The 14,791-nt window shown below is 36.6% G+C and overlaps 1 protein-coding gene across 7 annotated transcripts in view; it reads left to right on the forward strand.

Moving 5' to 3' along the window:
• Positions 1 to 14,791, forward strand: part of BPTF (bromodomain PHD finger transcription factor) — an 82,541-nt gene that overhangs the window by 15,607 nt on the left and 52,143 nt on the right. For 6 of the 7 annotated variants that reach the window (XM_039326825.1, XM_039326828.1, XM_039326829.1 and 3 more), the window contains exons 3-8: positions 5,381 to 5,604; positions 11,103 to 11,303; positions 11,630 to 11,815; positions 12,750 to 12,923; positions 13,049 to 13,224; positions 14,293 to 14,648. In XM_039326825.1, coding sequence (XP_039182759.1) covers positions 5,381 to 5,604; positions 11,103 to 11,303; positions 11,630 to 11,815; positions 12,750 to 12,923; positions 13,049 to 13,224; positions 14,293 to 14,648 — 1,317 coding nt within the window. The remainder of the gene's footprint in view (positions 1 to 5,380; positions 5,605 to 11,102; positions 11,304 to 11,629; positions 11,816 to 12,749; positions 12,924 to 13,048; positions 13,225 to 14,292; positions 14,649 to 14,791) is intronic. The other variant, XM_039326823.1, reaches the window with a different exon arrangement.

The raw sequence follows: 14,791 nt of genomic DNA on the forward strand, positions 1-14,791 counted from the left end.
CAAATTAATCGAACTAAGAAAGCACTGATTGAGTATATTCTTCTTAAACTGAGAATTTTCAATTATTGTCAGTTCTTACTTTCTAAGTGTTCACTTGTTTGACAGGAAGAAGATTCCTTAGACTAGGGGTGCCAAACTTGCAATGTCACATGATGTGTTGCGATGTATCATGACTTTTTTGCCATTGCCAGCAATGGGGTGGACATAGTTTCGTCATGATGCATCCGGCCTGCAGGCCAGCAGTTTGACACCCCTGCCTTAGTCTGATTTGATATTCTTGACAAACCATACCTCTTCCTTTTGTGAAAAGTTTTGTTTGGAAAATCTATTAAACATTAGCAGTTACGATAACTGAAAGCTGAAAAATTGCAGGCTGTGTGGATTAGTTAACAGGCAGCCTCCCCATGAAAAAGCCAGGGTTTTTTGTTCACAAATACTGCCGGTATGTCTGTCTGGTCTTTCTTCATCTTTTGGAGAGAAGAGCTTAGCCAATCTAGTCTAATGCAGTGTTTCTTAAACTTTTTGCTGTCAGGCCTCTTCTTACTTTTAAAAATTATGCAGGACCCTGAAAGAGTTTCTCTGTGTGTGTGTTTTATATTTATCAATATTTATCATATTAATATGATAAATTTATCGTATTAAACCTAGAACTAAGGAGAAATTTTCTGACAGTTAGAACAATTAATCAGTGGAACAATCTGCCTTCAGAAGTTGTGAATGCTCCAAAACTGGAAGTTTTTAAGAAGAAACTGGACAGCCATTTGTCTGAAATGGTATAGGGTTTCCTGCCTGAGCAGGGGGTTGGACTAGTTGGTCCCTTCCAACTTTTTTTATTATTGTTGTTATTATATTTAAACTTGATGCATTTTTAAAATATTTAATTCATTGAGTCATGTAAAAATAATATTAAACCCCTTAGATATTAACATAAATGAAATATTTTTCATGAAAAAACCCTATATTTTTAACAATGAAAAAATAATGAGAAGAGTGACACTGTTTTATATTTTTTGCAAATATCTTCAATATCTAGCAAATAATTTTGGTTTGGCAAAGCACTTGGTCTTGGTAAACTCTCAGGGGACTCAGAACACACTTTTAGTAACTGGTCTGATGGTTCTAGTATTATTTTTGTCTCACTGCTACTTCCTTCCCATATTTAGGACATTTGTACCCAGCACACCGCCTATTTTTGTAGAAATTGTTCTCAAAAAAAATTCCTCCTTAGTTCTAGCTGGCTTCTCTCCTTGAATAGTTTCCATCCATTGTTTCTTCTCTTGCCTTCAGGTGCTTTGGAGAATAGATTGATCCCCTCTTCTTTGTGGCAGCCCCTTAGACATTGGAAGACTGCTATTATACCACCCCAGTCCTTCTTATTTTATTGTAGGAAGACAATTTTATATATTTTATTATTGTTTATTATTTTATTGTTGGAATACATTAACTGAATTTTATGGTCAAATAAAATCTTAAATGAACATTGAAATTGATATTTCCAAAATTTAGATTTGGTACAGAATGTAACTCACCAAAAACAAACTAAACTGATGTAACTATAAAATAGTTACATGTGTGCATTTCACATATGGTGGTATAATTCATCTTCAGAGCTGTTATTTATAAAACTGTATGTGTGCCTAAAATAGTATGTGTCTTTATGTGCATGTTCAGTGAAAGCTATTATGTAAGGTTGAAGTGCTGACTTGAAGGCCACACTACCGTGTTTCCCCAAAAGTAAGGCCCACTCTGAAAATAAGCCCTAGCTTGATTTTTGGAAGTGGGCTTAATATAAGCCCTACCCCCAAAATAAGCACTAGTTTTGGGGCGAGACACACACTTAAAAATCAAGCTAGGGTGGGGGTAGAGGTGTGGATCTTCCCCATGTGCCCTGCACCCACTTACCTTACAGCCAAGCCTCTCCTTGCCAGCCCTTCTGTGATGTCTTCTGCAGCCAGGCCTGCATTTCTCAGTCACAGGCCTTTCCAGAAGGCCTGTGCAGCCAAGAACCAAGCTATGGATTCAATCCGTAGCTTGATACTTGGCTGCATAAGCCTTCTGGAAAGGCCTGACTGCAAAATGCAGGCCGGAATGCAGCTGCTCCTTCGGCCCCAGAAGAAGTGGACCTGCTGGCAGGGCTGTCAGTGCCGGAGGTGAGTAAGACATTCCCCAAAAATAAGACCTAGTGCCTCTTTTGAAGGCAAAAATAAAATAAGACTTGGTCTTATTTTGGGGGAAACACAGTAGGTTGGGTGGTGGTTTAAGGGATAAAATGGATGTTTTCCACCCTGAAAGACTTAAAGCAGTGGTTCTCAACCTGTGGGTCGGGACCCCATTTGGGGTCGAATGACCATTTCACGGGGGTCGCCAAACCACGCTGTCCGCCATTTTTTCCCCTTTTCCCTAGCTGTCCTACTCCCTCTTATTGGTGGCCACACCCACTTGGGGGTCACCACAACATGGGGAACTGTATTATGGGGTCACGGCATTAGAAAGGTTGAGAACCACTGACTTAAAGCATCTATTATCCCCTTAACTTCAAGAAAGTGTTTAAATTGATGGCTATCACATTCACTGTTTAACTATGTGTTGTGCAAATAACATCCTTTATTCAATCCTGAATGAATAACCTAATTCAGATATTATAAAGAGAAAAACCTCTATCGCCTTTTTCCATACTGTGAAGGATATTTCCCAGTATGCCTTAACTTTAAAAGATACAAACATTAGGCTTAAATATCAGTATCATTTTTTGTTTCCTGTAGAACTTCATTGCAAAAATAGCAGGTATATTAATTAAAACTCAATGTCGTATGTTGATATAAGAATCCACATAATGAAAAGGGATTAAAGGCTGTGTAACAGAAAATTAAAAAGCACTTCTGGTACAGATTAGTATGATACCTATACTAATGGCAGTGACATTAATAACACTAGATAACCAAAATGAACCATCAGTGTGCCACAGCTGCCAAAAGGCCAATGCCTACACAGAGGCATAGTATCAAGATCACATGAAGTGTTAGTACCGATTTGTCCTGCACTGGTAAGACCACACTTGGAATACTATGTCAGTTTTGGTCACCACGATATAAAAAAAATGTTGAGACTCTAGAACAGGGGTGTCAAACTGCCGGCCCATGGGCCAGACGCATCATCCGGAAGCTGCGCCCACCCCATTGCCGGCAATGGCAAAACTGTCCCAATACGTTGCACAATGTCACGTGACGTCGCGAGTTTGACATGTCTGCTCTAGAAAGAGTGCAGAAGAGAGCAACAAAGATAATTAGAGAACTGGAGGATAACTACAATAATCAGTTCCCAGAAACTGGGAATATCTAGTCTAATGAAAAAAAGGACCAGGGATGACATGGTAACAGTCTTTCAATATTTGAGGGGCTCTCACAGAGAGGAGGGGATCAACCTATTCTCCAAAGTATCTGAGGACAAGATAAGACATAATAGATGGAAGCTTAACAAAGAGAGATCCAACTTAGAACTAATGAGCTTATTTCCTGTCAGTGAGAACAATTAATCAATGAAATGGACCCCTGAACTAGGGGAACAGGTTGCCTCCAGAGGTTGTGGGTGCTCCATCACTGGAGATTTTTAAGAAGAGATTGGATAGTCATTTGTCCAGAATGTTATAGGATCTGCTTGAGCAGAGGGTTGGACTTGAAGACCTCCAGGGCCCTTTCAACTCTGTTTTGTATTCTGTATACCTTATTAAGCCAATGTGCAGTTGCTGTTAAAAAGTAAATTCTGTGGTGGAATACAGCATTTAAGAGTTAGAATTAAAACAGCCAACATAGTTAAAATTGTATATAAACAATGGTGAGACAAGACTATTACGTACATTTCTGGTTCTCACCCCTGTTAAAGACCACCTTATTCAAGGGTTTCAGTGAAAGACAATTGATTAGGTGTGACCAGTACATCTTGACATTTGCCTAGTTTTGTCCGTACGAAGAGTTCTTCGTCTTTCTATTGAAGACTTCTCCCTTTAACTCCGCTCTATCAAAATAGAAAACAAGATTTTAATTTTTAAAAAAATATTTTTTATTTTATTCAGAACAAAATTAAAATTTTATTTTATGTATTTATCAAATTTATATGGCTGTCCATGTCACAAAAATTAACTCTGGGCAGTGATACATTGAAAGATGCATTGGGGAAAGATACATTAGGTTGTCTGCTCAACAGCCAGGGTAATAGATCTAAAAAACTTTATATTGATCTTGAAAGACACAAGCGCTCTCACCATGTGGCCTTACATGTAGGCATTGGCAAAACTTTTTCAGTCAAGGTATTTTAAATGGGTTAACTTACAGAACACATCAAAAACTGTGACTCCAATGGAATTGAAATGTGGCAAATTTTATAAAACATTTTAGGACATAAACATTATTAGAAAACATTTTAGGACATATTATGAATTGTCATAAAACCTTTCCTGTGGTCAACTCTTGATATTTGAGACTATTATACCGTTTGACATGGACTATTTTCAAGGCAAATACATTTCTGAATATCTCCCTGAATTTGAGGGAACTTTTCCAGTGAAGGAAGTACCTTAGAAGCTCTGCCATAGTTGAAGGCATTGAGGAATCTGGTAAGGAAATACCTCTGCAATGATAACCCAAGGGGGCACAGGTTGCCTAGTTTTACATAAGAGTGATGGTTCCATTTCATTTTGATTCTAAGAACCTTTGCCCTTTTAGTAAACTATGTTATTCTCTGCAGAATGTTACTAGGTATATTTTGATGATATCTGTAAAAGAACAGAATAAAGGTAGTCCTCAACTTACAACCACACTTGAGCCCAGAATTTATGTTGCTAAGTGAAAAATTTGTTAAGTGAGTTGTGCCCCACTTTACGACTTTTCTTGCCGCATTTGTTAAATGAATACTTGCAGTTGTTAAATTAGTAACACGGTTGCTAAGGGAATCTGGCTTCCCCGTTGACTTTGCTTGTCAGAAAGTTGCAGTGACCCTGGGACACTGCAACCGTCATAAATATGAATCAGTTGTCAAGCATCCGAATGTAAATCCCCTGACCATGGGGATGCTGCAATGGTCATAAGTGTGAAAAATTGTCATAAATTGTCACTTTTTTCAATGCTGTTGTAACTTTTGCTGTCATAAGTTGAGGACTACTTTATTACATTGTAACTGAAGTGACCTCATCTATGTTCAGATATTATTTTGTTTGGAATACCTTTATTATATTTGTTCATTGCTATGTTGACATGAATAGGAAAAAACAATTCCCAAGTATTAGATAATTTTTCATATTTTCCTTCTTTTTTAATCACACACAGACACACACACACATATATTCATTCCTTATATCTCATAAACAATTATTCTCATACTATCATAGAGAGGAAGACTCAGAATGTGAAAAGCATAAGAGAATCTGGTACTATAGCACAAAAGTCCAGCTGGCAGAATTAACTGAATGCCTAGATAAAGATTACTGGGAAGCTGATATCTGCAAAACTCTGGAAGAAATGCGTGAAGAAATTCATCGGCACATGGACATAACAGAAGACCTTACTAATAAAGCACGAGGCAGCAACAAGTCTTTTCTTACAGCAGCAAATGGTAAGAACCAATTAATCTTACGTTTTTAATTACTAATAAACACATTTTGGTTGTGTTGACTCATATTCCAAAAGAATAGAATTGTGAGAAAAACGGCATTAATGCAAGAGGGTAGGATAAAAAGACACAACCAATTGGAGAGTGGGTCCTCAAAATGTTCGAGGAAGCAGTATTTATTTGCAAATTCTAATAATTGTTGGATCCCAGAATACTCAAAAAAAGTGTGCAAAAGCAGCTAGGATAAGCAAATTGCAGTGAACTAACTTAAAGCAAAGGATTTCATCTACAGAATGAATTAGACAGGCAATAAATGTTGCTTAAGTATTTGGTGATTATTATTCCATTTGAGAGAGAAGGAAAGGGGACATTGTTAAAATGAAGGTCAAATTCTGTTCGATTTATATTTGGAAAAGATAATTTTCTGATAGCAGTTTTCAGTGACAATGGAATCCATTTGAGAAGATGCCATTAAATGTAAGTGCCATTGTAGAATTTTAAGGGATGACATAAATAGACTTTATATGATGAAAAGACCTGTAGCTTGCAAAAGGATTGTTCCTTTAGTCATTCCGTTACCAGAGTCCTAATTTTGGGCTATCATATATCTCCTTCAAATAGTGATTCATATTTTCTTGATTTAAAAAAAAAAGCCAAAATTTTAAAAACCAAGACACAATTAAAACATAATTCACTGCATCTCTGCTGAATATATATTACAAGATAATGATTATATTTTAAACAATCAGATCCTAATAAGATGCGATACACTAGAATGGCATTTGTCTGGATATCGTCCTTTTTCCGCTGTTTCCCTTATACTCTGGATGAAAAACCAAGAAGCCACAGTTAATCTTAGCTTTCCATTATGTATAAACAGGAAATATAGTTAATAACTTTTAAGTGAGCCAGGTCTATTTGCAATCTTTTGAACCATTGTTTTACTAATAATACATAGGAAACTGGTTCATTATGTCTGTCTGGCTTATTTCCACATTCATGGGATGAAATGAACAAAATGGCAGCTAATTGTATCTTGCTAAATACAACCAAAGTGCATAGTGATTTTTTTGTTTATTAAATGCAGAATACTCTGAATGAAAATAATTGGGGGAAAAATAGGTATGATATACATGTTGACGTTATTATTCAGTAGAGAATTTATACAACCTCATATCATTAATGGCCATTGTCTCTCTGGGGAAGCCGGTAGGGAAAGATTGCAGATGCTAATAATATGATTGCAAAGCACTTGGCAGCCATTTGTACATGCAAACAGATTGCCATATGCCCAGATTGCAATCATATGACTGTGGTAGCTTCCATTCAGCATTGTTGTAACTCTGAACAGTCACTGAACAAATGATCATAAGTCGAGGACCACTTATAAATTTTAGGAGATCTTTGTGATGGGGTCCTTCAAGGCATGTTTTGATTGGTCTTCCTTTTATATTTGGATACTGTTTATTGTAATGTGCTATTCAAAGAATGATTCTGGTATCATATTTCTAGTCATTGGTTAACTTAGTTTTTCAGACTAACATATTGTTTTATTTTTTTAAAATGTTAGTGAGTTAGAAAGGTGGAACATTTGTATTTGCTAATAATCATCACCTTTGACTGTGTGAAGTCTTATTAGAATCAATTTTTCTGCAAATAGTTAGGTTACTAACATATATGATCAAACTACTATAACAGGTATCTCTATCTGGTTTCTGCTTTGCAATTACCAATCTATTTCTTTTGACCTGACTGTGTATTTCTTCAATAGATTTGTTTTTATTTGTTTGAACCAGATTTTTTGATAGTTCAAGGGATCTCATTTAGTTTGGATGTTTTTTAAATATTACAGTAAATAAACACTCTGGGAATGGATTAAATTAATTATCTTCCCTCTTATGGAAGCTCTTAGCTGAAGGTACATTTAACCCCACCATCCCATCTAATTTGCAGTTAGGATAGAGATTTCCTTGTGCATGTTGTTAATTCAAATTCCTGTCATTTCATAGAATAAATTTCTTTTTCCACCAGTTCAGTTGCATCTGACTTTGAGGTCTTATAATTTTCACTGTTCTTTCTGATGTTTTAAAACATTACATAACTGTTCTACGTTTAAAGCAGTATCTTGCTTGATCATCTCTATCCAGTATGTTTATTGCCATTCTCTTTTTCCAGCACCTTTAACCATTCATTACATAATTGAGTTTTCTGAGAGTCTGACCACATGACATTGGTAAAATAAAATAATTTTGCTTGGTAATCTTAGTTTCCCAGTGATATTTCTGGCCCGTTGCAGTCTAAAATCTCATTATATTTGTGTTCAAGGGATGAATAGTAGCCATCTACAAAACTGTAATTCAAAGGAGTCTCTTTTTGTTCTATTTTTTGTTCTTGCTGAACTCAGTAGATATTTTGTATTTAATTTAGAAACCAAGGAAAAGAAATTACTGAATTGATTTGATTTCTTCATTGTCAATTTTTATTCTGCTGTCATCAAGCTGTTGTCATTGCTGTAATTTTCTTTATATTTAGAGGCCATCTAGCTTTTTTGCTTTCCGCTTTGACTTGTAGGATTAATTATTTTTTATCCGATTCATTTTCTGCTAGTAGATGGTATCACCTGCAGATTTTACATTTTTAAGTTTGTTTGCTTGTTCATCCATCCATCCACCCATCCATCCATTCATTCAATTTCTATAGCCATCCATTTCAGTTAATGACTTTTCAGCAGCTTACAATTCAAAAAAAATATATTACAATTAAAAGACTAAAAACATTTTAAAACAATAAAAAACAATAAAAACATCCAAAAGAAATAGCAGCCAAGACATTTGGCTAGTTAGCAATACAGCCAGAAAATGGGGACCTTAAACATGTTCAGCTCGAGAACATACCCAGGTTTTTAGGGCCTCACAAAAGGCTAACAGGATTGTCAGGGTTATACTGCCAATTGATATTCCAGTTTCTGACTTGTTTACCTTCCTTAAAAACATTTCTGTATATAAATTGCATCAGAAATGGCAACTGAATACAACTCTGCCACGCACCTTTTCCAGTCTTCAACAAGTCTACAGAATATCTCTATGTTCGGTACCATCAAGAGCTTTATGATAGTTGATTAACTACAGATAAGCAAGCTTCCTTTCGAAATGTCCATGCTTGTTCTATTGAACATTTGCAGTGTGATCTCAGGTGACTCTAAACCCACCTGTATCTCTCTCTGCATGATTAGATCCAGTTATATGATTTTTCCACAACATCTAATGTCAGGATTTTTATGTATTGCTTGGAGCGGGCTCATATGTCACCCTTCTTTGAGATTGGGATGAACACTGAACGTTTTCCAGTCTTTCAGCCATTTACTGATATCCCACTTTTTTGACGTAGTTTTGCAGTTACTGCTGTAGATATAATACAATGCCATCAATTCCAGGCATTTTCATTTTTGATAGATGTTTCAGTGTCTATATTATCCTCATCTTCTGGTACACTGGGCTCTATTTCAAATGTCTGCTTGTTGGAGAACATTACTAGTCATACCATTCCTCAATCTGTTCCTTCCATCTATTTTTCATTTGATTCCGATTCTTCAGTTCCTTCGCATCATTGCCTCTTTGTTCCTCTGGCTCAGGAACTCTGGGAGTTGAAGTCCACAAGTCATAAAAGAGCCAAGGTTGCCTGCCCCTGCTCTAGGTAGAGTGAATAGTGTCTGGATTTTCTTTATTAAGATAAAAAGATCTCTGGTATGTCCTTTTTCATTTTTATCTTCCATTTCTTTGGAAAGCTCATTCCGGTAATTTTCTTTGGTTTCTTTTTCTAGCTTTACATTAAAATCTTTTATTTAGCTATCTTGCTTTCTTTCACCAGTGGTTTTAGATTTCCTACTCTGTTCGGCAATTTGAATTATTTTTCTGAAAACAATTTGCCTTCATGGTGGGGAGGGGGGATTGGATATATTCCTGAGGTGTTTCATTGATGGTTTTTTTCTTTCTTTCCATAATCTGTGTAGTGCTTTTTCCACACAGTTAAGTCAAATTTGTTTCTTGCTTCAACTTTAGCTGCTTATAGAAATAAAATCATATTTCCTGGGTGTTCATGTACAGTTTCAAGGTAAATTTGAAACCCATTTTGATACAAGTCATCCATGATTGAAGTCACGGTTTGGAACAGCTAAAGTTTTATGAGAGAGTCCTCTTGTTTTCCTCTTTGGCTGCATAAGATGTGATAATTTTGGTTGCAGCATCATCTACTTGGAGATGTCTATTTCGATTAAATAAACCATATAGTGGGGATCCTCAGCTGCTTTTCTTGACGGAAGTGTATCCAGTGTCCCTGCTTCATTCTTTTCTCCTAAAATAAATCCACTGACAGTTTCCACTTCTTTGTCTCCAATGTTCAGGTTGAATCTCCCACGTTATATTCTTTTTGCATTTCTATTAGTTATTTCTTGAATGTCAGCATACAACTGTTTATTTCTTCTTCAGATATACTGTATCTGTTATTGATGCATAAATATAGAAAATTACAGATACTCCTTGAGTCACGACCATAATTGGGACCAGAATTTCGCTTGTAAACTATTGCAGTTATAAATTGAGACACCCTGTGATTGGGCCCAATGTCCTGAAAAGGCCACCCCATTTAAAAAAAAAGTAGAAAAAATTAATGATGTACACAGTGCTGCATAATTGCCAACTGTCGATTGTACTTAGTTCATTTTCACGTCTAGATCTGCCACACTTCTCCAGCATGACTGATGGAGAATCCATTATAGATGGATTATTCTTGTCTTCCTGCCCAAAGACTAAGTCAATCAACTTTTGCCATGCCTCCTCCCCTGGGTCAGGACCCCAGTCTTGACTTAGTCTTCGCCCTCAGGAGACGTGGTAAGATTGGCTCAGACTTTAGGCAGAGATAGATCAGGTATGGTTTCTCTGTTGTTTATTTCCCATCTATAGTGGATTTTTTCTCCAGTCACTGTGTCATGGTGCATTACAAAACTAGAACATATAGACCAGTGATGGCGAACCTTTTAGAGACTTGAGTGCTCAAAAACTGGCCCTGCCCTTGCTCCATCCCCTGCCCTGCCCCCACCCTGCCTGCCCGCAGGGCCATTCACCACCACCAGGGCCCGCCACAGATTGCCCAGGCAGCCCAGCAGCACCATTGCGGCCATGCCCTCTGCCTGCGCCCCGCAGCATCAACTGTGCGCGATGGGGTGTGAGGGCAGAGTCTTGTCTACGCTGCCTGGTTGCCATGTCCTTGGCTGCGCTGCTCTGTGTAGGCCACGCTCAGGGGCAACTCTCCTCCAGGGGGGCTGTTGGTGAGGGGGGTCACAGGAGAAGGCAAGGCTGGGGCAATGGCACATGTGCCCACAGAGAGGGTTCTGAGTGCCGCCTCTGCCACTAATGCCATAGGTTCGCCACCACTGATATAGACTGTATTCTTATACTTGAAAAAGGTGACCTTGATTCATCTTCCCACCCCCATGTTTGCTTTAGAAGAAATTCTGGAAACAATCAGAGGCGAAAAAGGAGAGTTGTTAGAGGATAGAAGCTTGGTTGCTGATGAAGAAAAAACTACGGTTGAAAATAAAGAGTGCACAGATACTGAGAATGGAAAAGAAGAACTTTCAAATCAACAGATGGAAGTCAATAAGGAAATAGTAGCAGAGGAAAGTTCTGAGAAAGGAAGAAAGGAAGGTAATAGTGATATACCTGCTAAGTTAATGTATCTGTTTCGGTAGCATTGCTGATACATTTTTTTAACATGTACAATATATATTTAAATTTTACAATCAATACAACTATTTTTTTTCACTGAAGAATCAGGTGTAATTTTCCAGTGATGCTATTCAGGACAGATGATGCTAGCAGCTTCTTACAAATTTATTTTCAGTTCAAGTTCAATTAACATTCACCACCCTGAGTTATTTATAAAAATAATAAAGGTGGGATATAAATAAGTAAAATGATTGGTAAATCAATATTAAAAATGTTTATGAACTTTTATCGTACATTTTCTATAGAATCAGCAGATGCATGCAATGAAAACGATTCTGTACTATCACTTCCTGGAAGCAGCATCCCAAATGTTTCTGCAGAAGCGGCTGATGCTTCTGAAGGGAAGACCACAGTAGGGTGTGATTCAGAAACTCCTGATGATAATAAGGCAGACAAAAATATGGCATCAGAAGATCTTAAGGCTATATCAGGTACATGGGTGGTTTTCTTTTGTGTTTTGTGTTGAATGAGTAGTTTCCTAAAGCTAAATGCTGTTTGCTTTTCTTTAATGCTGTGTATCAGTAGTTATTAAGTTCAGAATATATTGAACCATCGTGGAGCAGTGGTTAGAATGCAGTATTGCAAGCTAATTCTGACGACTACTAGCAGTTGGATTCTCACTGGCTCAAGGTTGACTCAGATGTACAGAGAGGAAAGAATTATATTAATTTCACATGATAACATTTGTTGAGGAGCTTTGTCTTCATAATATCATTTTATATATTTGAAGTAGCTCTGTGAATATTATAATCCTGTGAACAGTTTGATTTTGATATGAGGGGCATACCAAAATCAAACAGGATGAATAATAAAGTAGTCCATTTATTGTTCATTATTTGCATTCTTGTAATTCTGAATATTATTACACTATTTTAACCTTATCTATTCTGCTGTTTATTTTTTAAAGCACCAAGTTTAACACAAACCACTTTTTGTTGTGAAAAGTATTTTTTTATTCCTCCCTCCCCTTTTATCCATGGTTTCTAGGGCTTCCTTTGGAGTGTTCTTTCAAATCTTCTGTAACCCTAGTTCAATGCTTCCCACCAGAACAAATAATATAATATAAAGCAATAGATCAAAGAACCACTCTCTTTCTTGAGTACTCACAAGGAATTTTTTGCAGTTTTATATGCTGATAACATTGAAGCAGTTTCACTATTACAATTTGAAAGAAACCTGGATAATTTTGCAAAAATAGTACGTCTGTATAATTATTCCTTGGGTACTTAAAAGTATCTACCACGTATAATTTACAAGACTTGTGTAGATTTCTGATTTCAGATGTTAATGTTCTGTATTGAAATATTCTTCAGGTAAATACTATTTACCTAAATTGCCTATTTACCTAAATTGTTTTTTTGGTAGATGAAACAAGTAAGACAATTCCTAATCTGAACATTGATTCATCTGCTGAAACGCATTTGTCGGACCAAGAACATAGCAGTAGCAAAGAACCAAATTCTATGCAGAGTGAATCTGTGAAGAATTCTGATGAAGTGGAAATCACTGAAGGAGATTCTCAGAACTCAGAGGACCCAGGTAGAAATAATGCTTAATAATCAGAAGAATATGCCGAGGGCTAGTTTTTAGTGTAAAATGGCTGTGCTCATTTGCCTTACTTGTATGTTCCTATTTAAGCTTTTTTTTTTTTCCCCCCCTGATAGGTGACAAATCTAATGGTGAGAGAAGTGAATCTCCAAACAGTGGAATAGGCACTCCAGGTTCAACACGAATGGTCACCAGGTTACGAAATCCAGATAGCAAACTCAGCCAGCTGAAAATTCAGCAGGTTGCTGCTGCAGCACATGAAGCAAATAAACTTTTTAAAGAAGGCAAAGAGGTTTGTGTTAGTGTTGAAAAATAAAAAGTGTTCTGATTCATTGAAGTGCCAAAATAATAGTTACAAACAAAACCAGAAATAAATATGGAAATGCCAGCAATGATGGCATCAAAATCTATGCACATATCTATATACATGTGTATTATTATTATGGATCATCGCACAGTTAGCCAGATGTTCAGACTGGATTTGGCATTTTGTCTACCTATCGAGTCCTTACCCAGGACCTGGGATAGGCAGATGGGGATGTTTGATGGTATTACAGGTATCGTCGCAGGATGGAAGCAGTTCCTAATAAGGCCGCCTTTTGCAATTGACTAATAGCGAATTTGTCAATGCCAATGGTGTTCAAGTGGTGCTCCAGTTGTTTTGGGATTGCACCCAAGGAGCCTATGACTATTGGTACTACCCTTGCTTGCTTTTGCCACAGTCTTTCTATTTCTATTTGTAGGTCTTTGTATTTTGTTATCTTTAATTTTACTACTAGTAGTAGTATACTTGTGTGCTTCTGAATCTGGAACGATACTTGTTTTCCTAAACGTGCTTTCAGTTTTTTTGTTCTGGAATTCAGAAATTATTCTGCTGCTGTCAGCAATCATGATCATCAGGATTATGTTCTTTTGGCCAAAAATGTTAATGGAATGCAAGCCTAGCTTATTATTGAAATTTGTTCATGTGTTTATTTATTACCACTATACTTGCATTGTTGAATTCCAGAAAGACTTTTAAGTGTTTACAAATAATAGAGAAATAAAATAAAAAGAATAAAAAGAAAAACAGAACATCCCTGTCAAAAGAGATAATGGAAAACCTGGCAATAAAGTGTATAGAAACTAATTTTTGGTTCAAAAGCAATATCTACCATGGTATATAGGAGACTAATACATTATTATATGAGGCAAAATCTATATGGTCAAATACATGCCATAGTAAATATTACTGCTCATTCTTAACATGGTAGTTCCTAAAGGCCGCAGAGTTTTGCCTCTGTTTTAAAACTGAGATTTCAGTTTTAAAAAACAAATGTTCTTAAGTTTGTTGCTTTTGTTTTGTTTTGACTTCAATAAGGTGCTTGTGGTTAATTCCCAAGGGGAAATTTCCCGAATGAATACCAAGAAGGAAATAGTTATGAAAGGAAACATCAGCAATTATTTTAAGCTGGGTCAAGAAGGGAAGTATCGTGTCTACCATAATCAATATGCTACCAATTCTTTTGCTCTGAATAAACATCAACACCGAGAAGACCACGACAAAAGACGTCACCTTTCTCACAAGTTTTGCCTAAGTCCTGCTGGAGAGTTCAAATGGAATGGTTCTGTCCATGGGTCAAAAGTTCTCACAATATCCACGCTAAGGTTAACAATAATTCAGCTAGAGAATAACATCCCTTCCTCGTTCCTTCATCCCAACTGGGCTTCACACAGGTAAAGAAATCTATAATTTTCATAGATATATTTGGGCATGTGGGCATTACATTATGGGAAACCACACCAGAGTTGAGGAGCTTCTATTGAACATTGAACACTGGAGAAATAATCAAGGAAAACAAAGGAATAAAAATAAGGAA

The sequence above is a fragment of the Crotalus tigris genome, unplaced genomic scaffold (assembly GCF_016545835.1).
Source record: "Crotalus tigris isolate CLP2741 ecotype Arizona unplaced genomic scaffold, ASM1654583v1 scf7180000024345.2110221, whole genome shotgun sequence".
In the NCBI taxonomy this organism is placed as follows: domain Eukaryota; kingdom Metazoa; phylum Chordata; class Lepidosauria; order Squamata; family Viperidae; genus Crotalus; species Crotalus tigris.